At 40.6% G+C, this 26,136-nt stretch overlaps 1 protein-coding gene across 2 annotated transcripts in view; it reads right to left on the bottom strand.

Annotated features, from left to right (window-relative positions):
- rps6ka1 (ribosomal protein S6 kinase a, polypeptide 1) overlaps window positions 1-20,564 on the bottom strand; it is a 48,583-nt gene extending 28,019 nt beyond the window's left edge. For both annotated transcript variants that reach the window (XM_080512747.1, XM_080512748.1), the window contains exons 1-2: window positions 19,912-20,564; window positions 13,252-13,296 (exon numbers count right to left, since the gene is read on the bottom strand). In XM_080512747.1, coding sequence (XP_080368873.1) covers window positions 13,252-13,296; window positions 19,912-19,974 — 108 coding nt within the window. In that variant the 5' untranslated portion in view covers window positions 19,975-20,564. The remainder of the gene's footprint in view (window positions 1-13,251; window positions 13,297-19,911) is intronic.
- Window positions 20,565-26,136: the final 5,572 nt, after the last annotated feature.

Raw genomic sequence — 26,136 nt, 5'->3', positions numbered from 1 at the left:
GCCTGCATACTGATTTTAAAGGACTTGACATTTGTATCAAGTTGCATAAGCTGATCTTTCTGTACAGTACTGTGAATTAAGCATTCCAGTGAATACATTACAATAGCAGCTACTGCAACCACTCGTGTGTTTGTCCCTCCTCACAGCACATAGTCCCTTATTCGCTATGTGAGGGATGAAACGCTGGCTGCTTGGTGCAGTTTGAGGATATTGCCAAGTCGAAATGGCAGCAAGTGCGATTCCTTTGGGACTGTATTCTGCCTGAAAGCAAGAATAAAGTAAGCTCGATGTGCGATGATGCTGTAATTTCAGTGCAAGTTCAGTCCAAGAAGCCTAAAAGCGATCCCCATGTTTTGTTTTGTTTTGTGAAGCAGACCAACATACACCGATGCAACCGTTGAGGGATTTTTCACTTGCTTTGGCTTTGTGCACTTTGCTTCCCTAATGCCTCCTGACACGACCCCAGTAAACCTGTGGTTTTTAATGGCATTTGAGCCAACCGGTTGGAGGTCTCACCAGAATGTTTGCCCATGACACAGAAGGCAGACCTCCCACGTTTTATGAAAAGACCAACCAAGTGGCCAAAACTAGAAAAGGAAAGTGTTTTCAAATGTCACAATCAGATTAGTATGTACAGTCATTTGGAGCTTCTCTTAGTTTAACTTAATTGTACAAGTAACCTGTGGCCCCTGATGACAAGTGGCATTTAAACAAAAATCAGGTTTAATGGAGGTTAATTGCTGGATTGGACAGCAGCCGTAGGCACAAACTGTAGAAGTGGAATATATGTACACTACAAAAGCATAAACACACAAACTGTTGCGCGTTATATGTATATAATCATAGTAATTCACAAACACTTGCTTTAATCAATGTTGCATTTTCAGGTTTGATACAAGAGCTTCATAAGCAGGCAAAAGAAACATACATTACCAATACCAATTCATAAAATGTCAAAATTCAATAAAAACATATTTGACCATTTCATGCAAAAATGTTTTGTGGCATTGGTGAGGCAATTTGCTACAAAAAAAGGTTAATGGAAATCCATCTGTAACATGAATGAGTATAAAAAAAAAAACTATTTCAGAGCGTTGCAGGTGTAACGGATAAAGAGCCATCGACCTGAATAAAAAAAAATGTTGCATTCCCTTGAATCTCAGAAAAATGTCCCTCAATGTGTCACTGCCAAGACTGAACTTTCTATCAATATTTCTTTTTCAACGATTTAATACATTAACATTTCATTTTTTAAGATGAGTCGCTACAATCCATTTTAATACAAGCTGACATTTTTCATTAAATAGTCAAATGTCTTTTGGAAGAGTTAACAGATGGCCTAGAGTCTATCGCCGGGGTCTTCAAATGGGGAGAATATAAGACCCTCACAGTCTGCATAACGCTCATGCTTGACCTCATGCCAAGTAACAATTTATGGTTGACTACCTGGTGTTTTTCATATTACAAGATAATGGCTGTTGGGATCTATAGACAATATAAAATGATAACTCTGCTCCAGCTGGTTAGATGCTTTTTAATTCTTGTCACCCATACATTGTATGTATATGTCTATTGCATAGAAAGTAAGGTATATCAGAATTGCAATGCTGTACATTGTACACAACATCTCCATCTTTTTTTGGTAATGTGGTTTTACTAGAAAACCGAGACGCATTTTAAGAAGGGAAATCTACTGTGAAATCCAATAAGCTGTGTCACTGTTGAGGTCAGTGCACGATCACACATATCAGGCCTGTCATGGGTCTGAGTCATGTTCCAGCAGGAAAATAGGAGAGCATGTTGCACTGTGCAAGAATCCAACACAAACAAATGAATCAAATATTTTAGATTTTTTTTGGGGGGGGAGGGGATAAACACAACAAACTGTGCATGCATGGTATTGAGCAGTGTGTGTGTGTGTGTGTGTGTGTGTGTGTGTGTGTGTGTGTGTGTGTGTGTGTGTGTGTGTGTGTGTGTAGGACTGACAGCTGCTTCCCAGTTGTCAGGTTGCAAATTGTGATATAAAGCCATACACTGATGCGTCCAAATCATATAATGATAGAGCTGCCATCAATACTATACTATAAAAACACAGACCCCGGAGCTCACACCCAGCTCTGGCTGTTTGTGGGGGGGTGTGTGTGGGCTATATTTGTCAGTTCAGATTTGTGTGCGAGAGCCACATCTGTGATGGGAACAAGCAAAGTCACCTCTGAGCCCCGGGCCACTATGCTGCCATCAGCAATTCCTCCTGAAGTGTAAAAATGGGCATATTTTGTTCCTCCTGCTGCCGCCGCTGTACTCCATTCAATCAAAGTCAATTCATTCCAAAAACATACAAGCTCGCGGAAAACCACACACACTTGCAAAAATGGTGACAAAATAGATTTACATGATTCGACGGTTAAAAATAAACCCAGCTGCAACATTTGACGGGTTTTTTTCCGTTTCCTTTTTTGGGGGGGGGCAGGAAGAAGGAGCAGAGTAGGTCATTTAATTAAGTGCATGCAAATTCCTCCGTGTTCCACCGAGGTTAGCATTGAAGATGTAACATGTGGGTCTGTGTGCACCGACATAGGAAGAATGCATTTAGTGTATTTGAGGTTACAATCCCAAATCTCAAAGTGATATAGTCAGTCACAGGCAGCGCTCTCCTGTTCACTCCTCCAGTTAATAACCCCTCCCTCTAACCTTGCAGAGGAATGTGAAGTGTTTAGCTCTGTGCAGCTCCGAGGCGTGTCCAAACAGTTAATACAGGCTCCTGCTCACTGGGGATCACAGCCAAACAGATGCCAGCATAATGCATCGCTCCTCTGGCAAGATTGTATGCTCTCTGTTCACTCTTTGCAAGATGGTGGAGAGGTTTTCTAAGAAACATTTAACTCTGTTTAACTGTGGAAATGTTTGACAGTGTCGTGCCAAATGGGAAAAGACAACAAAACACAGATCAAATATGCAGGCGGCGCACATTACTACTACTGATCCAGTAATGCTTATTTTCTGTTTGACTGTGTCTGTTTTCACGAAGACAAAAGGGCAAAACTCAGCTTTTCCTTTGTCAACAGTGCCTTGTGCATTACTATGTCATATAGAACTATATTAGTTAGTAGTTATTAGAGTGAGGAGTTGTATTGACTGGTGGTTCATTCACTTAATGAAGGATGTTGAAGCACTATTCTTACAGTACAAGGAAGCGATTCCCTCCAATCCCTTGAATGTTTACCGACTCAATTCTTGTCTTTTTGGAAGGGTGACCCGTTCAGGGTGTCCTCTGCTACCCAGCTCTCTCACCCTGCAACACTAAACAGGATAAAGTGGTACAGAAGCTGGATGGGTGAAGATGAGGCTCACTTTTGCATAGATCATAGCTTGTGTCTTACTGAAAACTGTAAATATTTCAACATTTCAGAGATCAGAAGATAAATTAAAGCAGGTACATTCTTTAGTTTTGCACAGCAGCTGTACTGCACTGACAATTTTTGAGCCAATCTAAGATGATTAGTTCGGAAAACACGGAACGACTTTAACGGCATTTTTATTCCACTTTCAACAAAGGAGCCCAAATAATCCACCTGTGTGGTTTATACAATTTTTTCTCTGGTAAAGCAAATATTTAGTTTTATGACCCTGGGAAAGGGAAAAGATGAAATTCCTCGATATGCATCAATCTTCATGGTGGTGTCGCGATTAGCACTCTAGCTGCAGAGTGAGAATGTTAAATCCAGGCTTTTCAGTGTGGAGTTCGCATGTTCTTCCTGTGGGTGCATGGAGTTTCTCCGGGTTTCCTACTGTTGTCCAAAACTGTACTTTCTCTCGTTGCTCAGTGGGTTTAGCTCCAGAAACCCGAAACTCAATGAAGCAGTATAGATAGATGGATGCATGGAACGATGGATTTCTTGGTTATAGTGATAGGTGATAGGCTACAGTGATAATATTTAAGCAGAAGGAGGGAAAATAAATCTCACACTACAGAAAATTGCACTGTGGCTATAGAAAATAATCGTAACACCGCTGATGTAATGAAAAGCACTATTTAGATATTCTAAATAAACACAAATTCAGCATCGCAGGTTTGTTGGTATTTGCACATAATTCTTGACATGTCTTGTTGCTTGGCAAACAAGATCACGTCGAGCAGATGGTTGAGCCGCCATTCATTTATTAAACATGAGAAAAACTAATATTGGTTTCATGTAGCAATCGTCCGCTATCTGGCACTCCTCTGCAGGGCTGACAAAAACGCTCACATTTGTTACAACACAGGATTGTGGTGTGAATATAAGCTTCAGCAGGAGCTCAGAGCAAAAAATTCACACACCTCTAGTGTAAAAACCCACCTTGTGCACATGCCCAAATTCTGCACATAAATCCTCTATACTAAAGCGCAGAGGGGCAAGTGAGGAGAGCGTTTTAAAATGATAGGATGCCTCTCATGAAGAGGTAAAATACCAACAGCCCCCTACAGGGATGGCAGCCAAAAGAAAAAGAGACGTCGAGAATGGGAAGAGAGGAAAAGACTGGCAATTTATAAAGTAGAAATTGAAGGATTCTGCATTTCTTTTTCCTCTGCCTCAGTGCCTTCTGGCCCTGTGAAGAGAGTCAGTAGCATTTGAAAAAAAAAAAAAAAAAAAACATAACAAGGCTTACAATATGCCTGCTGAGGATACGGCTTCCCATACCAGGCGCACAGAGACCAACCGTCATGGAGAAGCTGGAAGGCAAACCCTGCATGTGGAGAAATTTACAAGTGGCAAACATGTTTGGCTTATTGTTTTTCTGGTGAAGAGTTTAATCAGAAGATTGATCTGATTTAGTTTCGTTTGAGTAAATACAGAGCTAACCCTGCAGTTGGTAAGGTTAGTTTTGAGTCATTAAATTTCCCTTCACTGCAGCCCTTGTTGTTTGTCTTTTAGAGACAAATAAACAGCCGCAGCATCTTGTTATCTTACATCTCGTAGGATACTGTGAAGGTGTCGTCTTTCTATACTTCAGAGGACAATACTGCCTCAAAAGGAAAAAAGCCAGTATGGATTCTTTCTATTGTCGCCTTTTCATTATTTTTCAGTTTTCACCTTTTATTTTCTTGTCAAAACCTCAGTGTGCATAATGCCATTTTCAACTTCCACAATAATCTTCTGCTGAATTAATTAATGTGATGAGTCGTCACTTAGCAACCACAACAAAGAGGTCACAAGGAATTTCAAATAAATGTTCCCAAGTATGATGCATTAACACCCATATATACACCTCCACAGAGTAATGTCAGAAGAAACCAAAGGGAAGCCGTGCATCTTTCCTTAATTATATAAAATAAAGCAAAAATGTAGTTTAAATTATATATGCATACCTTTACAATAAGTATTTAACCCATAACTAGTCTCAGTGTTTATTTAAACTATAGCACAGCTCTGCAAATATGTTTTATACTTTTTTTTTAAAGCAGTTCTTTTAGAGCTAGTTAAACGATTTAACATTCATTAAATTGATATTTGAAATATAGGGCAAGTCTGAATTCCTTTCTGCAACTTCTGTAGCCATTTCATTCCCATACTTCCCATTTTATCATTTGAATCTATAGACATTGCACTGTGTCTTTCAATAAAGTAAAAGAGCTTTGCTACGCCATCATATCTTCTATCAGTACAGTGAGAAAAGTCAAGACCCCATGAGGTTTTTCTTGCAGCTGAGACCCCAGAAGCTCTTTGGCACACCCCAGGGAAAGCCCGACTTATACTTCACTGGTTGAAAGAGGATTACCGATGTTTCATTCTTGATGCAAGAGAGTTGTCATCTCCGCTTAAGTTGGAATTTTACAATACTCTCATTGATGTGTCTTATCTGGTCTGCTGTTCAAGAAATAATGACCATGAGGATAAAGGGCAGGATTTAATCCCTCTTACTATATAAATAATTAAGTGGAAGGGGGTGTACATGAATAGGGGTGGCCGTTTTATCCCCACCACCTTCCTGACCAATCACATCCTGCCCATATGAAACATAAAAAAAAAACAACAATCTGGATGATCCCGTGTGGCAGCTGCAGCAGCTGTGATGTGCTGATCAATGTGACCTCCTATTCAGCAAAGTTGCCAAAATGATAAAAACCGACAACCACAGCTGCAGGAAACAATCAACATGTGTGCACATTAATTGAATCCAGAATTTGGAGATTGGCCGAAGCACGGACTCAACAGGAATCTTTGCAGAATACATATATTTGTATAAGTAAGTGTCTCAAAGTGGTGGTGGTGGTGGTGGTCGTGGGGGGAGCCACGTGAATCACGAGCAAGGTCAGGTTTGTGAAAGAAAGAGTGAACAGTTGCCATGCCTACAACATGCCTGTGCAAACACAGAGGCTTACAGTTACACAAACACATGCCACGAGGCTACCCAGCCTTCACTTTCCCACTTCGTAGCTCGCCAGCCTCACACGGTACTATGGCAGCCCAGAGGTCGAAAAGCTCTTCTTGTTCAGCTGCAATGCCTGCCTACATACACACACTATCCCTCTCTCTCTCTCTCTCGCTCTCTCTCTCTCTTTTGCCAATGATAAATATTTAATCAGCCTTGGAAACACTCAACACCGTTGCCGCACTGAGACCTATCTCTGATTAACACACACAAGAACAAAGGCAAAGGCGCTCTGGATGTGTGCACGTCTCTGGCGAGTGATCTGAGGATGTAGGATGAGCCACAGGTGTGCTGGATCACAATGCAATGTGACACAAGGAGCTTTAGGAACATGTGTGCGCCTATTCCTCTTCCTCAGAAGACCCAGACAGTGAGGCCGAGTTATTTCTCTATTTCCTCCTTTTTGGGCTTCCTGCACTCTTTCTTCAGTCAAAGCTCCAGAAATCATGCGTCTGTGTCCACATCTGATTGACCAGCAGCATCCAGCCTACACTCTTCTCTCCTTCCCACTCGTCTCCCTAAACCCCACATCTGCCATCCTCCTCCGCCACTCGCTCCATCCTGTTTTTCCTCTCTGCTCTCGCTCTCAACAATTCCCCCACGCCTCGTCTCTGCTCCGCCGCGGCCTCTTGTCACTCCACTGCCGAGGCACAAACCACTTGCTCGGCATTTATCTGCAGTAAAAAGTCATTATCTACATTAGGGACTACATAAAATGTCACCGACACCGATTGAAAAGGCATTACCGCTTTGTGCTTCCTGCCCTCGAGGCTTGGAAGGCAACGTAGAAACAGTCCAACACAAGCGTGCATGCGCACGCCTCAACCTAAACGCAGATTATTGAAACACAAAACAAGATTCGGTGTGTTTGGCGTGACTATAACTTAAATAAACATTTTAAGATGCTCTTTTATGTTTACTCATTTTGTAGAAATCATCCTGGAAGATGGCAAAAAAAAAGCAAACATGACACATGCAATTCGCTTTTGTGCCGTGTTTAATTGCCTAAAACCTAAACTGTTAACAAATACGCATTTAAAAGCTATAAGAACTTCTGTGTTTGGTCCAAAGAAACCTCGATTAACAGAAAACATCAATAACAAGGTGCAACTTGAAAATTCAATTCTCATTTAAAAGCATGCTGAAGGCAATATATTGTGCATTTGTTTGTTCTTCTATTCTGGGATCAAAACCTGGTTGCATCATGAGGGCTCACGTCACCTTGGGGAGAAAAATCGAGTTCCCCATTAGGGAAAGTAATAATTGATGACATATTAGGGTCGGTTTCAGGTTAGGGAAGGGTTTGGATTAGCCAAATAGAAATGACAGTGGAGCTGAAAGCAAAAGTTGAGGTCATTTTCGGCCTATTTGAACAAGGTTTTAATTGAAATATCTGCATCACTGTGTCACTCAGTTTATTGCATGCAGATTCAAATTACACACAATCTTTTTCATTAAATTAGCTGCTATAATTCTCATAATTCCTAGATGTAGATACGCTTGGTCACAATTGGGACATTTATGTCAGGGTGACAATTTTGCAGCCCTCACAAAGATGAATGTTAACAACCACTGGTTTAGAGTAAATCTGCATGAATTAATGTAAATAAATGTAATATCTCAAGAAGGTATAGAAACATAATCGCATCACTATTTCTTTGCTTCAATTGCTCTCATTTTGCCACTTTAGCATTGTTTTTAGCCTATAAATAATCCTACTATGGTCGAGTGTCAGTTGCTTTTGTAACCGTGGCAACTAACTCCCCTCGGGCTGGGGATACTATCTGAACTTCTTGAGCTAAGACAATAATTCAAAGTTGCCATCTGTGGTAGTAAAATGTGAAGCCCGCCTAAATCTCTGTGGTATTATTTTCACTATAGATCACTGTATAATATTATAATTGGCATTTTTTGAGTACTTTTGATGCAAAAAGGAAAAGAATGCTTGATATGAAAGCAATTTTTAAACCTTGCTGGATGAAGTGACAGAAAACACATTCAGTCAAAAAGATTTATTAACAGGACACACTTCGTTTTTTCTCCACACAAATCTTCTGATCATCCACTCATGTCCATCTGGTAAATTTTATGAAATGGAAATGTGACTTTCTTGTTTTTTTTCTTTTCTTTCGCACAGTGTTTTAGGTGAAAATATTCGTGGTTCTAATCCACGTTTGGAGGTCGGTGAATGTGGGGTTTGCATGTTCGGCCTGTGCATGCAGGGGTTTTCTCACAGTATTGGTTTCGTCAAAGCATGCATTCAAGACTGGCGACTCTAAATTAGTCAAATGTCCATCCTTTATATATTCTGCTTTCACTCAGTAAGGGGGAATTCACTCAAGCAACGCACAACCCTGGAATGGATAAAGTGATAGAGAAGATGGAATGGAGGAATGAATTGATACCTGATGACAGTTTGTGGGTTGTTTGCTGTTCTTTCCAGCCTGTTGCCAATAAAAGACAGACCCACGTTGTCCTGATAGTTTGATAAGACACAAGCAACAATTTAAAATAAAAGACTATTGTAACTTTCTCAAAATGGTCCATCAGTAAGCCAGGCTTAATATGCGTAGTTTGCTAAATAACAGCAGGCTGATTTACACCCTTTGCAGAGTGAGACCAGATTTGAAGTGCGTCAGTCAAACGGGGACAAGGCAGTTTTTCATTTGGAAAATGCAGCAAACAAGAAAAGAGTGAAAATGTTTTTCATCGTGCAAAAGAAAAACTACTTTGCCAGAACAACCCCCTCATATTTTTTTCTAAATCACTGGCCTTTTCTTTTCATCAGCTCCATGAATATGAATGATGTGCTCGGTTGAATGAGAACGCCCTGATGTAAGTGCAAAATTTGATGGTTTCCAATCTGCGGTGGGACATTAATTGCCAATCTCTCGCTCTCTCTGTCTTTTTTTTTTTTTAACAGTTGGATGGAGGGTTTGCCTCACAAGCTCTCTGTTCCACATCTTTTTTGGGGGGATTTTAATTCATCTCTCTCATTGTCAGACCTGCTCTCTTGTGGGTTATATTGTGGCACTGTGATGGAGTTAAATGCGGTAGAACAAAGTCAAACAATAACTCGCGTCTCATCATGTTTTAGAGGAGATCAACGAGGCAGATCTTTTTTCCGAGGGAGCGGGTTGGCAGTATTCAGGCTGAATAACTCAGGTTCATTCAGAAAATTTCAAAAGCAAAAGGTGCTTCAATTGTCTAACTGACAAGAAATGAGAAAGGCAAGCACAAATCTGATTGCAATTTTTTCCATGACAATATTTCACATTATGCTGTTTTTTCACACGGTAGAAACCAGCCAACTAATTTATTACCAGAGGTCTAAAATGGTTAAGTGCCATGCCCTAAGCCTCTCATTGAGGTCACGCTTCTTTTTGACAGATTTGCTCACAACAGCTGACCTCTCACGTCACACAATATGTAATGTTTTTCTTTTTTTCCAGCCTAATAACCTTCTTCAAGCTCTGCTCTCTTTGAAGCTTTGACAGTAATATTTATTGTTTCAGCTTTTTGAGCAGACCTTCCTCACAGGCATCCTCAAGGGCAATGAGACCGATGTGATCTGTTGCTACAAATAGGCCAAATGCCACACTTGTGTGGGAGCGGATCATTGGCCGCCTGGCTTTCAGCCAAGGAGTAAATTGCTGGGTAATGTCATCTGCCGGCTTACGAGACAGACGAGTCAGGGACCCTCTCAGGTGACATCACTGCTGTCTGGTCATCCCGTCAATACATCTCATCACCAGGGATCATTTGTATCTTCCACTGTACTGCCGCACCAGAATCTCAGTTTTCCCCGTGGCTTTTATATAATTGAAAATTTAATGAGACAAGAAACAGTTTTTTTTGTTTTTTTTCCCCCCTAATCAGTTTTAACGATGAAACTGAGAAGACCACAGTTCCCGTCAACACGATTTGGCATGCATAATTCTCATATCTGTAACTCTGAGACCAGTTATTATTTTTGTATGATACTAAAACTACTAAGAAAAGAGAGAAATGCACTCAGATGCATTAGTGCAAATGCATACTCATCAATACAGTAACCATAACTCAATAATTTACAAATTCACATGAATTTGAACCTGCACGAAATCTCACGAGCTCTCTGACAATATCATATTACTATTTACTTATTTACAGAAAACCTCGTTTTTGTAAAATTTTACATCTAGATTTTTATATATTGACTTTTTATCAAAAGCTGCACATCTGTAAGTGACGAGTCGCTTGCATTTGAATATTTTAGGAGTAAAACTCAGTAAAGATCAGGGAAATAAAACTTGATGAATCTATTTTCCGTTTGCCCTTATTTCCCAACATCTTTCATCTCGTTGCGCCAAAGATTATTTTCGCATCTTGTGTGGGCGTTCACGTCGCCCTGACTGGAAAGCACCAGATTAAAGGATTAATCACAGAGTAAATCAAAAGAAGCAGAAAAACAACTGATTACCTTATAAATGCAGAAATGAACTATGTGAATAATGAGGCTGATGTTTATCTTGAGCTTAAAAGATGATATCAGGTTAAAACAGACAGTGACTTTGTGGCTCAGCTGAAGTCACTTTTATCATGAGACTAATGGACCCAAAAAACCACCAGAAAGGACAAAGGAGTTGTTGCTCACGTGTATTTCCCAGAGGTGTACAGGGTACCACCGTTACCTCAAAGGACTGCTCAGATTTTACAACACCAAGAGTCGGGGAAGGACGAAATATCTCTTTAGCTCTGTGGGTGTCGTCTCCAGAAGCACAAAAAGGACTTAACATTATCACCCCTAAGAAATATCTTCTCAAGTTTTTAAAGTTACCTTGACCAATATAAAGTACTCTGTGACCTTCCTCAGGCTCAACCGTTCCCTATGTCCCCCCCACCCCTCACTACCTCTGCTCCTCCCATTAAGTCTGCTGGAGCCAGGTAACTCCCAGAGCTAGAGTAGATAACAGCAGCCATTATCAGATTTCCCAGCATTTAAACGGCAGCTCGGTATTGATCGCTGCAGCGCCTGGTTACAACTGCCCTGCCTACGTGGTGCCAGAACTGTGCGGGGAAGAGGTCTTCCCCTCAACCCAGCAACAACCGGCATCTCAGGGTGATGCATCTATTATGAGACGTTATTTAAAGATGCATTTCTCCTTTTGCAAGCCAACATCCGCCATCATGTGTTCATGTGCTGTATATAACAGAGTAGAGAAAGCAAAAAGTATTCTGTGGAACCACAGGGAGAAAAAAACAAAAAACAAGGACCGTGTTCAGAGGACATGGTGCTTAAAAAGGATTACATAAATGAATATATCACTAGAATATTCCCCAATCAATTAACACAGCATGTAATGCACATAAACACAGCGCAGCCCAGGCCGGGGTGATAATTGAATATCATCGACTTTTAGCAGAGGTTCGGTGTGATAATATGACTGTTGGATGCATTTGTACCAATGCTAATGCAGACCTGATGCGTTACCTACCATTATGTTTTCCAAATCCCCATTTCACTTTCAGTGTCAGGGTTTCCAAAAACTAATTTACTCTAATGACAGCCCGCTGACAGTTATTTTTAAAGACAGAGCAAAATCTGGTTTGATGTTAGTCAAAATAACAATGTTATAATGCGCCGAGGATATCGTCACAGCAAAAAGTCCAAATCTGACTGTTTGTCTCTAGTTCCTGGAAAGAAAAATATGTTTGTGATAAATAAATGTATTGGTCAGTGGAATAAGTTTCTATTTTATACTGTCGTGTCTAAAAAAATGCTTTACTTATTGTGTACTATAAATTAGATGATTTTGCCTTTGAAGTGTGAAGAATAATTTTGGCAAAGAATTACTGAATATAGTTGAATTTGTATTCAAGTATTTAATTATATTATTATACATTGTATAATAAAATAATTTTAATATAGTCAAAAATTCATGGTTAGTAATTCCTACAATCATGTATAAAGTAAAACATTTGATCTTATGAGATAATATTTTGAGAAAGTGTGTTTTCATGACTTAGCTATGATAATGACTTGCAATATGAATGAAATTTTGTGATGTACTGAGGCATTCATCCCTTTTTTTTTTCTTGTCACTGTCAAAGGTTAATGGTTCTGACTGGCCGGGCCCCTCAGTGCTGACTGCTCCCACTGAAACCCTTCTCTCTCCGTCTCTCTCATCCCACTCACTATTCTCTCCCCGAGTCAAAGCGCATTGTTCACCACTGAAAGAAAAGTCGACATGCTCTTTTGAGCCTCCTCCCCTTGAGACAGAACCCAGGAAATAAAAGAGGGAACATTTCCTCATCCTCTGGTACATGACTGCAGAGTAACAGCGTGCACGGGAGGAAACGAGATCGCATTTCAGGGCTGGACAATAAAACGCAGAGGCCGTCCGGCAGGACGAAAGGGCTGACTCGATGATTTTCAGTTTCCGTTTATGTATGTGCGAGCTTGTGTGGACTGTGATGGGTTAGCAGGCCAGACGAGGACAAGCATTATGTGTACCACTACTGTCCCGGTCTATTGACGTAGAAGCTTTGCACAGTAGCTGGACAGTCGCTCAATCAGCCCCATTCAGACGTTACTCAACACCCTCGGAGGGCTGTCAATAAAACTAAATTAATAAATCAAGGCAGTCTGCAAAGACGAGCAACACAATTTTCCCTTCGTCAGATAGAGTGGAAAAAGTGCTGAGGATTAATATTTGCATAACAATTCTGCCTTTGATGGAATTTTTTCTTCTGCCACTGACAAACAGAAGCCAAGTCCTCGGAGTAATGGATGGATGCTAAGCTGCACGGATTTTGACTCGCATTCTTTGTGTGTCATTATGTTGAGACGCCACATACCTTGAGAGCACTCGTGTCTCCATCCTCAGCAGTGCTTTGGCCATTCTGTGAAGAAAAAGAAAGGGAAAAAAAAAGCAGATGTGATAAGCATGACAGCACATATATCAGATGTGTCTGTGTGTACAAAGCAGGGAGAAAGAAAGAGAATCAGGGAATATTTGCAAGTCTGCGTGGGTGGCAACAGTCCACTGTATCCAGCACTTTGCTCCTCCAACCTAATAATCAAAGACTGACACACAAATGCACATCCTTTCTGAGTTTCCCAGTAGGCACGGTCATTATTAATATTTTAAAAACAATCGTTTGCCGAGGGTTATTGGAAAACCAACATGCCGTTCATGCATCGGATGAGTTTCATTTTGCTGCACTCAGGTGAAATACTGAGCAGAGGAATCTGTAAGATGTTAAAAAAAACAACAACAATAGGAGCCATTATGATGTCAAGTCAAATTAAGATCACTTGCCGTTATCTACAGGAAGTCTGCAGAGGGCAGACGGATGCAAAAATGAAACATGAATAGAAAGGATTGACACGCTGACTCATGATATTTCGCGAGAGACTTACAACTACACTTTTTAGAAGTCTAATATCTTAGAGGCATTATTTATCATTCTAAAAATGAGAAACGCCTCTCACTTAACGTCTAATATTCATAAAAATAAATCCCCCCTGACTTGATCAGAATACATCCTCAGTTTAATGGCGTTGACTGAATACCTGAAATTATGACTCATCTCAGCATTTGTTAATAGTATTCATGACAATTGTTCTATTGGAAATTGAAAGGCATTTTTTTTGTAGATTTCTAAGGTTTAAACACCTGAAAAATAGTCTCCACAATTTCTTTTCATTAATCACCCATTAAAGCTTCTATAAATTTAAATGAGATCCTATCGTCTGAATACTAAAAAATAAAAAGACCCTTGTATGGGCAAAGCTGCAGCTTCAAAATAGATTTAGCAATAACTCCCTTCATGTTTACTGTTCATGTCTTTCAAACCCACTCCTACAGTTCCTCATGAAGGTCTTTTGTTAAAAATTTGTAGCTGTCAAGCGCACGCTAACTTGTTTTCACAAGTTGATGAAGTACTGTTGACTTTAAAAGGACGAGAGTGGCAGCCTTTCCGTGATGAACGGCGTTGTCCCACTGACACATGTGAAAACAATGTCACAGCACCAATCAAAGAACCCCCCCCCCCCAGTCCAGAGGAACATGTTTAGCAAGTGTGAAGGAAAACCCGAATAACCTCCCGGCCTCCCCCCACTTTCCTCCTCTCTTTGTTTTTCCATTACAGTGGGGCGACCCCAAAGTTGTTCACTTCCTCCGTGCCCTCTTCCTCTTCCTCTTCCTCTAGACGGCACAAAATAAGACAAGCAGCTGACACAAAGACAAGCTTAACAAACGCTGAACCAAAAAAAAAGGCTCAGTCGGGATGTAGGAGCCACAGGCGGCGACAATATGTGAGATTTGCCACATTCTTGTCTGGATAAAAAAAAAAAAAAAAGAAATAAGATAGTGGATAAAGTTTGCAGCCCCCAATCCCTCACAACACATCCCGTCATGTGCTGCAAAGGCTGGATGTGTTCGCTAAATGGCTGTATATCCCTATTTTCTGTTTAGAGCTTTTCTCCACCAACAAGGAACGATCATAAATTGAAAGGGAGCGACAACTCCAGGCATTTTTACAGACCACCGTTTCATCTGGTTGGCTTTTAAATTGTGATCTCCAGAGAAGCAATTTAATTTCGCCAAACAGTGCCAGTCATAAAAGTTACAGGAGCAGTAATGTGAGGTAACATGGGAGAAATCAGAGAAATGGAAGCAATTAAGTGACAAGGTGCAACTTGGAGTCAGGCACAGATGTGTTTAAGGAGTGGTGACTTAAAAAAAAAGAAGAAAAAAAACCCCAAGGGAGTGACGCAGCATGTTATGGTTGATTCTGCACACAAATCAAAAGGATGTCTCACCAACTGCTTCTGCTTTCTGTCACATTACCATTAACCGTTTAGTCCTCAGTCGGTATCCGCATGTGTGGTGAAAATACGAAGAGTATCACTTCAACTGTCAGAGCTTGTGTGTGGTCAGCATTGTCTTCCTGACGTCGCTGCTTAACACATTTCAACCTCATTAGCTCTGCATGGCTGATCCAAGTGGCCCAGTTAATGGTGCTTTCCCCCCACTGGGCTTCCACAATGACAGCACGGGCATGCACATGCACACAAATAACCACATGAATATGCTCCAAGGTGAATACAGCCATAAACAAATCCCACTTCCAAAATCAGAAGAACACAGATGATTTGAGCTGTTAAAATAATGAATGCATTCATGGACACAGGACTCGTACATGATCAGACAAAGCAAACAGCCTCAGCGCACTGATGATCTGTCTGCATTCAATATATAAATCCAGGTTTTAAAGCATTATTAGATGCAATTCACTGCAGCTAGGCAACCAAGAAACACCATAACCATATATGGTTTTCTTTGGGTCTGTAACACTATCTGATAAAATGTCTTATAATCTTATTAGCCAGTGAATATTGACAGCTTGAGGTCAGTGCCAGAAAAAGGACAACGGCTATTTCTATTTTGTCTTTTTCAGGCTGGGCTCAATGATTTCTCACAAACAGCAGCTGCAATAAAAAAAATAAAGTGCAGAGGGAAGAAATTGGATTTAGCGACACCCAATCTGCAGCACTTTCCTGCAGGTCAAGTCTTGAGTTTTTGGGATAGATTACGTTTTAACTCTCAAAGTGAAAAGGAGGGAACCCACCCATCAACGGTGAGGTTGTGTTATCACATGCCCACCCAGTCTTTCTCCACTCCCACGGCTCTGCTCAGGTGTTCAACAGGTCACACCCCCGATTAGCTGCAGCTAAGCCAACACACACACACACGCACACACACACACACACACACACGCACACACACACGCACACGCACGCACACGCACACACGCACACGCACACGCACGCGCACGCACACGCACAGAATGGCACATATGTGAATAGAACCCGGGCGCTCAGACACTTGAAGTGGTGCGCGGCTGACCACGCCTGGCTTATAAACATGGCGTGCATTGCACACATTAACCCTTTCTCTGTCACTCGCGAGACTTATGTAACTCCTACTGTCGTATCTATTGTTTGAAGAAGGCAGAATTTCAATCTTATTTTGAAATGTCATATGGGTTAACAGTGAGGCCAACATACTCAACAGAACTTGACTTTTGTTTAAGTGCCTCTATATCAACAGTGGGCAGTTCATTTTCTTGTGGGGCCTCTTGGGAAAACCAGAACTGCATCAGACTGACACGACATTACTTGAACTCATACCTGCTACATATGAATAGATACTGTATTTTAACAAAAAGCAGTAAGTTAGATGGTACTTTTCCTGCTCGTGTTTGTATTTCTCTGAAATTGATAAATAAGTTGTTAAATTTGAATTTGTGTTAAAAACTCTATAATCCCACTCTGTGTTGGCTGGGCGCTGGATGAGGATTGTTTACGCAGCAAGCAAACACAGTTGAAAGGAGTGAAGGTACGCCCACAAGCATAAATATTGTACGTCGGAAAAAAAACAAACTGCTTTGATTAAATTCATGATTTCCTATCCAGCTTAAGGGCCATGTGTGTCCCACCAGCTGTACAAGGCCCGAGTCTGCTCCACATACTGTACACTGGGCATATTACGTACATTAGGAAAAAAGAAGTTCAGCATGATTTCACCATGATCAGCTAATGTCTAGTAACAGTAATGGTTCAGGCTTGAGCGACTCCACAGTGTGTGTGTGTATGTGTATATATATATATATATATTGCAAACATACACAATGTAGATATAAACAAAGCATGGCAAAGAAATGTTGGAAAATAAGGCTAAAACTTAAACATGACAGTGTTGGATGCAGTCAGTAGTGACTCAACTTTTACGGGATCAGCACATTTGCTCAAGAGTCTGTATCAGAGATGATTCACCCTGGATAAGTTCATTCACAACAGATATGGCTTGGTGATGAATAGAATGCTTCAATCAGACAAATATTTCTCAATAGCTCACTTTCCACATGTTTGTCTTCCTCGCTTTGCTGCAGCACCAAACACAAAAGGCAGCTTGTAGCAGTTTTCCATTCATGACACCTATCGAACACATGAACACGAACACACACGAACACACACACACGAGGATGATGCATCACTGGACATCACTCTCCGCCGCGTGGCTTTGCTCTTATGAAAATGAGAGGAACGATTTCATATTGCAAGATGAGGTTTTTACGCTTTAATCATTCACTCTCCAAATCATTCAAATATCTGCCGCTACCATCTGTCCATGGGGTTGGTTAGACTCCAATGATGGCTGTGCCTCCCTCTTCAACATGTTCACTGGCATGGCCTCCACACTCTCTCTGCTCAATCAATCCGGACCCTGAGCCGTCTATCAGCTCACTGCCATCAGGAGCCAAAGTGTGCAGCTGACTGGTAGGTTGGTGACAAAGATAAATGGCAACGTTCCCATTCTGACTGGCAGAGATTCGTAGGATAAGTCAAATACAGGCACGAGACGTCGGAGGCCATAACTAATATATATGAATGATACTACAAGAAAAGCTAGTGTTTACATGCATATATGATGTTTTTTTTTTTTTTTTTGTCAGGCGTCGCACAGGAATTGTGTCTGTCACACTTAGAAAAGGCAGGGTATTTTTTCACGGTATTAAACTTAGCACTGTTCACAGGCTCCGCATCACCATCTGTTCGGCTGCGATGTGCTCCTCAGCCAACTCGCATGGTGAAGAATAATGTAAATAGTGACGTCTGTGGAGCAAACTATGTCAGAGCCACACATCTTAAGCTGCAAACTTTCCAACCAATGCACAGATTTCTAATGTCTCACATACTGGTAATTGTTATAATTTACGGTCACAACCTGAAAAAAGTGGAATCAAAAAAATCTATGGCAGTCGTGGTTTTCATAATAATTGCAAAAGTTGAATTTGTGAAATAATGTCAGATGGCACATATTAGAAGTCTAAAGAAAAACGTCCATTTTTCATGTGATGCGCCTTCTCTTCTGAGCTCCATCTCCTCTCCCATCAAATCAGAAGGATTATCTGGGCCAAGAGAGAGAAAAATGAACCTAATTTATAAATCACGCTGGTCTCTTGTGAAGCTGATTAAGGACACTGCACAGAGCTATTCATTAGTGAGATCACAGGCGCGTGCGCACACATAAACACAGGTATGGCACAGTGTCTTCACCCTATTAATTGGCAGACTAATTCAAAACAGCTCATTCACAGAGCTCAACAACCCTTCACAGTCCATACAAGAAGAAAATAAATGAAGGTAATTAAAACAGTTGTGTGTCCCAATCCTGGATCCGCTCCTCATGGCCATAATGCGAGAGCTGAATATTCATGAAGCAACCAGTCTGTTGAAGGAGCAACTTTAGCGTTTATGAATAATGATGCCATATCACAGTAAGAAGGATGCTGGATAACATGATGTCCACAGATGTCTCCTTTTTGTGTTCATCTTGAATCTTTGAAGAAAAAAAAATCCTGTCCCTTTAGTTTTAGAATCCAACTGCAGTGTGATCATTAAAAACATTTTTATGGCGCTTTTGTTACGATCACAAATTTGAAGTGAAGTGTCACTGAATTTTAAATGCATATAGATGAAGTTTTATGCTCTCTATAAGCTTTGACATTCCTCTTTACACGACACCACAGAGAAAACCACTTTGCAGGCGAGTGCAGTGACAGAAAAAGATGGTGAGCCTGTGTATTAGATTTCAGATGGTTCTCCGGAGGTTTTTCACCTCTGAAATAAAGCTGCTGAAGACTTTTGATGACAGACTATCTCAGGGGTATGAAATTTATGGCCCGAGGTCCAACCTGGCTTGTTGGATGATTCTGCTAGTTTAAAAACTACACAGACAAAAGACATTAACAGGGGACTCTGATGATGTTAGACACAAGCTTATTTAAAAATGTGAGCTCAGAGGACAGTTGCATACATTCATTCAATACTAATTGAGAACACTAAAATTATGTTGATGTGAGTGCATGTGATTGTCGGTCTCTCTATTTTTGCTCAGTGATGGACTGGTGACCTGTCCAGGTTGTGCTTTGCCTTCATTAATGGGTTCAACTCCAAAACCCTTTGCCCCTGACCCTTGACAAAGCAGCATAGAGGATGGACTAGAACCACAATTGTTTTCACAAAAGTAACGGTGATTACTCATTTATCCACATAACATAACATAACATAACATAACATAACATAACATAACATAACATTGATGCCATAACGTCAATGAGAAAAAACCCCCCATAAAATTAATGTTTCAGGAACCTAAACACCAATAAAAATATGAGCAGTGAAGTCACGTGACGTTGTGCAGCCAAGTCGTCACACTCATAGTGACCCCGATTGAAAGTACAGTTGTAGAAACAATAATGAACCTAATCACTATACTGACAACATCCCCAAACGCTTAATCTGGCAACAACTTTCAAAATAAACGAGAGCGCAATACGATTACCTCAATTTACCTGACCAACACCGATTTGTAGAATCAGAAAATTAAAGTGACAAGAAAAAAGGGCCAACCCATCAATGAAATCCAACAAGAACAGTTGATTTACCTCAGTTTCAAGCTGCACTAGTTCCATAGTGGGCCATGGCTCCGCGATCTGTGCAAGAGGCATTTTTGCAGGATTTGACGGCGTTCTTCAGCTTGCACGAGTGAGAAATTGGTCTTTCCAGGTCTGTCGGTGCCGCTCCTGTCAAGTGCACTTCCGAGAAGCTCCTTTCCTCAGGTCCCAAGTCCAGTCAGGGCAGATTTGTCAGCACTTTGCTCTCTGCACGCACAGGAAAAGGCGCACGCAGAACGCGACACGCCAATAGCTTCACAAACAATAGTAAATCCCTGGATTTGACTTCGGTGGTGTTTGGTCACTTCTGCGGATTTGCTCAAAGTAGTAATCCCGTTGAAAAAAAAAAAAAAAAAGAGAGAGAAGAGGAAGAAGACACCGAAAAGCCCCAAAACAGTCGAGTCTCTTCAGGTACGCGCGTCTTCGTTTCGTTGGTTTGACAAGAGAGGAGCGCAGTGGCCACGATGTGATCCAAGCTCCTTGTAATCAGGCTGTGCGGGAGTCTAATGCCACCTAAAGGGAATTAACCGGAGCCCGTGCTTGCCTTTGCAGTCGACGCTTGCTCAGATCTCCACGTCTTCCTCCCCGTGATTGTGATTTCTCCAGGTCGGCAAAAGGAAGACTTCACCCCTGCGTCCGCCAGCTCCCCGACACTGTGCGATTACGCGCAAAGACCTCAGTGTGGCTCTGGAGTACTAGCGCCGCTCCAACGCGGGCTGTTATTGGCAGAGTCCAACTGGGTTTCATCCGGCCCCCTTTTCATCTTGTTCCCGCCCAAGTCTGAGTGCGCCATCATCTGGCTGAGACCCGAACTGCAAATACGTAATGCAGATTGGAGCTTATTATTAATGAAGCTTTCCTTCGCTTGCTCGTGTTGCAGCAGATGCATCAAGGGAGAATCAGGGGGGAATTTCCTCAATCACCCGCTGTTGAATCACTGCACTAACATGGGGTTACATAATGTCTACTAATATTAATACATGGACTGGAATTGGAGTCCTGAACTGACTATTCCAGTAAAGAGTGGCACTGATTCCCCCATGATATATATCTTTTTGAGTATAAATTTAGAGCAGATTGCTTTTAGACCCACAACAGCACTTCCTCCAGGTCTAAAAATGAGCCACACTGTTGAAACAATTACATAACATTTTTTGATTACACAATAAATGTGATGTAAAGACAACAGGAGAAGGGAAAGAATACCCTGGGAGAGACTTGAATCAAAGTCGTGACCATGAGCGGGTTTGATTCACTCGGGACTTTACGTTGATGCAGCACTCTTTTCATTGAGAACCGCTCTCATAGAGGTCCTTGTAATCTTCAGTGATATAATACACCCCGCCACCCTCGACGCTTCTCTGCTTCATTCACTGCCGAGTGCATTTTGTGCTTGGCCAGCCTATTTGGTTACTATTGGCAACTGGAGGGCAAAAAAAAAGAAGAAAAGAAATGGCTTTCTTTGTACATTTGACAAATATTTGATTAATATTGCGGGGAAGCATGTGTGACATTTCATCAAGACAACAATGGGAAACTAGGTGGAATGGGAAATGACTGTTGTACCTGTCTTCATGGATGTATTGTTTAACTTTACAAAGGTGAAACATTGCTACTGAACGAAGCCTGTAAACCATGAGAACTTGTCAACGCCAGAGCTTTGCGACAGGTTAAACGACTGATGATACCTTCCTTGTGTAATTGCATATAATTTTCTGTGGGCTTCAGACTTCATTTGCATGCAGCACCTGGACTTTTTACTTTTTATCCACACCTGAGTATGCTTTTTCATTCATGCATCCACAAGTAACAAAATGATTACACACCCTTCTGCACAAACAGGGGACTGTGAAGCAAGCCAGTGTAAAGAAGGTCATGTTCATTTTTTTTCTATTATCTATTGATTCTGCATCATCAAAGTGGAGTCATTGGGTGAGATTACCCTTCTGAGGTGGAGAGTTATCCATCATGCTCGGAATGTGTGTAATATACCAAGTGACAATGGTGCAAAAAAGACCATTAACCCTATGGATAAGCAGTGACGATAGAGGAAAAACTCTGAGTTCTGTGCTGTGTTTGTTATTTATTGCAGCCATACATAAAAGATTACTCTCTTTCATCCTCTTCGCTCTCATTTTTTCCTGTCCATTATGTGCCCGGCTACCACTGTTCTCTCCTCTCTCATCCTCACCAAAGAACCCACTCCACTGATGCTGACTGTTTCTTTTTTTGGTTTTTTTTACTTTTATGGCTCCTCCTGTGAGACATAAAGAATATTGTGCTTCCACGACTGGGACTGAAAGGTGTAACTGGTTCAAATAAAATATAGAGAAGCAATGATAAGTATTGTCTAATATGAATAACCGTTTCCATTCAGTTTCACATTTAATGATTAGTAATGGCAATGAGCGCTAATAAACAATATACAGGAACATATCAACGTAATAGCAAAGTCCATTTTCTAGTTTAGGGCAAACTGTGAAACATCCAGATACATTGAACATATCAAGCCATGTTTTACTCCTAATTTTTTTATTTTATTTTGTACATCAAATATATTCAATTTCTGGAGACCATATGTTTAATTTTGCATTTTTTAATATTTATATTCACACTGACCAAATGCATTTAACATTTTGTATTTCTGCAATGTATGTATGTATGTATGTATATATGTATGTATGTATATTGTAGTTATAATATTGGGCTCTTGAACGGGGTCCGGTGAGCGTAGACTACGTACTGTAGGTTTTAAAAAGCAAATTTATATTGACCAACATACTAGACTTTGTTGCACTGCTCTTGTACTGCAGCCTCTTTCATCTCTTCTCAATTATACAATACCAGAGGTGACCGCGATGACTCAGAGGTGTCCCCCCGTCGTAAGACTCCAGGGATAACCTACCCCCACCTCCAGCTTAGACATAAAGCATCATGGGAAATATGACTCAGTCCAGCCTGTCCTGCGTGCACCGTCCTGCCAGACTTCACTCTGGGGGTATTGACACAGGACTGAAAGGTGTTTGTTGAGGAATCAAAAGGAATACAAAATCATTAGATTGAGTTTTTCTGCCTATCAGGAAAACTGATGCAAAGACAACACTGTTGTTTGACCTCATTTTCAGCGTAAAGAGGGAGAGTGAAGTTGAGTATGCCAAAGGAGAAACAATGAATCACAATATGTAGTGATTCCCTGTTCAGCCCAATTAGCATGCAAATACATGCATACTCCAGCTGTGAAGTGGCTGTCACGCTTTGACAGAGCATCTAAAATTTAAGCCGTTCACTTATTAATCTACCATTTTATCATTTGTCATTCCTATTAGGTCTGTTTTATTTCTTCATTCATGAAATATACTGTAGTACATATGTGGCCATTTTTGTCTTGTGTTAATTTTTATAATAATGCCATGTTTTTTAATTGGTTCTGATTCATTCTTCCTTTGTTTAAAAAAAAAAATAATTGATTTGTGTGATGACTAACCCGAAAGAAAATAAATTGAATAACACAAGATTAAATCTATTGAATTTATTCCACAAACACCAAAAAGTAAGTTATGAAATAATGAGTCTGTTTACTATTTCATTTCTTTAACTCAGCATCATCCAAGTGAGGAAACCTGAAATGTTTGTAAGGTATATTGAATGCAGTTTATGCAAGAACAAGATGTGTATTTAATCCAGGGGATTCATTTGTTGACGCAACAGACACATGCGCATTGGGCATCACTCTACCTCGAGAGCATTGTGGCATTAAAGCCATGCACAACAGATAATGGACATTGTACTCATATTGTCCGCGCAGTTTATTTAATCCAAACATACTTCATTTCAGTTCTGAATCTAATGCTTGGGGTGTGTCGGGTTTCAGCACGGGCACTTTCGGATCTTTGACGATGATTCCTTTTTAACCGAGTTGGCTGAGCAGAAATCTGTAGAAGAGGGAGAACCGCATAGAACAAATTAATTAGCTGCTCAATGATGGAACAAAGGTAATTAACCAAACTCCGCTGACCTCCTGCAGCAAGAGAAGATGGAAAACTAATGATTCAAAATCATCCCTGGCTCCGTTCCATGAAAAAAAAAGAAAATTAGGGAACAAACACTGGTATTGAATTTCAAACATGAGTGGACTTATCATTTGTCATAGAAATGGCTCATGGGGCAGCAGATGAATGGGGATGGGGGTATTGATTAGTCATAAAAATCAGCAGAGTGAGGGGAAGAGCGAGGGAGATGGGAATTTAATGTAGTTTTCTATTATTGGTCGTTAGCTGCTTATGCTCTGTTAAAAACATTATTCTTTGCTGTATAAAAAAAATTCCCCAAGTATTGGCTTTATATACATAGTCCTCTGACTGTAGAAAAGGGTGCGCTGTTGAGCAAAAACAGCATGTTGAAGCTTGAATTTGTTCCTCAGGTATTTGGGCAGGGCAGCGTTCAAACACAGTGTCTTCATAGGAAAACAACTCTGACACCAAGGTCAGGAGCAACACACTGCCGTGTATTGGCAATAATAACATAATGCAATTGTTTTGGTGATGGGAACTGGATTAGGTATTGAAACATTTTGAGCAAAGAAGCTGAATGCTCTAAATATGTTTTGTTTCTGCTGAGTAAAAATCCCCAAAAGAGAAATATTGTATTATTACATATGGCGCCGCCAGTCCTGGAAGAAATCACTGCATTATGCGGCACTCCAGCAGGACTGAAGACCTGGAGCAAAATAAAGAGAAAAAAAAGGAGCAAGATTTCACAATCCACTGGTTTTCCATTATCTAAAATCGGTCTCCATTTGTCAGGCTGGCCGAGTCATGCCGTACGCTCAAGTTCAGTTATTTTCCACTCATATCTCAGACAGATTCAACAGAAGACGAATAGCAGCTCAGTCACCATTGATTGTGTCAATTTCATCACTCTCTTGTAGAGAATTCACTTTGTATTAATCCTGTTTGGACTTTTAGTTCAACATTTCATGTCACAGTAAGATATTTGTCAGCAGTTATTCCACAACGTTTTGTCTACAAAGAAAATACTTACAAGTAGATTGACGCTTTTTTATCTTATGGTATCATCAAGTCTGATCGTATATACGTTTGACTTTTCCCCTCTGGCTTCTCTTGATTCAAAAAGGATGACAGCAGGGGGTGCCAGATATCAGAGGGCAGCCCTTTGACGACTACAGCCTTTATGTCAGGCCTTGCCCTTTACTGCTGGACAACATTAAACAACAGTTCTTGCTGGAAACCATGGAGATCAGTGTGATACAGTAACAATAAGTTTCCTCGGAACCTGACAGCAGAGTTTCAATCTCAAAATCCCAAAATAGCCATAATGATAGGGATGACGAATAAAGTCATGGGCAGAGTGATCAAGCGCTCAAATTAGTCAGAGTATAATGTTCTGATTCATAGTCTCCTTCAAAGGTGCAGCGTTTAAAGGTTATGTCACATTCGTACATGTATCTGGAAGTATTGAGGTGTTGTTGGTTCCAGTTATCATATAATGCAGCTCTCTTTATCCGCATTTATGTCAACAACTTGGAGAGTTGGAAAACAACCAATGAGTCAGAGCCGTCTAAATCAAGGGCTCCAAGTTACCCACTGCTGTGCACTATTCAATCTGCATTTCTTATCTGACAGTACTGAGGAATATTAAGACAAATCATAAGAAGACTTGCTATCAATGGATTGACATCACTGCTTTTTTTTTTTTATTAAACTTGTTCTCATTAAAATAAACACAGGCATTTAATTTAATTTCGGGATCACTTAACATAACCGGAGCTCTGAAGCTCAACATTGTAATTGACAATGTTTTGGACTGTATCTGGAGAAAAAAAATAAGGCGTAAAGTTGAGCTTTTAATTTGTAAACGGGCCACGTCACAATAACTATAAACCCAAATATCAACCTGTTTTCACATTAGTTACTTGATAAAATAATTGAATCCTTTTTTTATATTTCACCTCGAGCATGTTTCATCTGATTATGGATGTTGTAACTACTGAGTCAGCAGAAATGCGCTTTAATATATGAGGCAACTATACTGATGGGTAAAAGGGGAAAAATGAGTCGATATCCACCTTAGCGATGGACAGTGGAATGCTCACTGGACTGGACAGGTCACCAGTCCATCAAACACCAAACACAACGCATTCACACACTGACATTCGCATCTACCTATAATTGAGTCATCCATGAGTCTCAAATGCAT

Source organism: Blennius ocellaris (genome assembly GCF_963422515.1).
Source record: "Blennius ocellaris genome assembly, chromosome: 17".
NCBI classification, from domain to species: domain Eukaryota; kingdom Metazoa; phylum Chordata; class Actinopteri; order Blenniiformes; family Blenniidae; genus Blennius; species Blennius ocellaris.
This window is presented reverse-complemented; position numbering and strand designations above follow the sequence as displayed.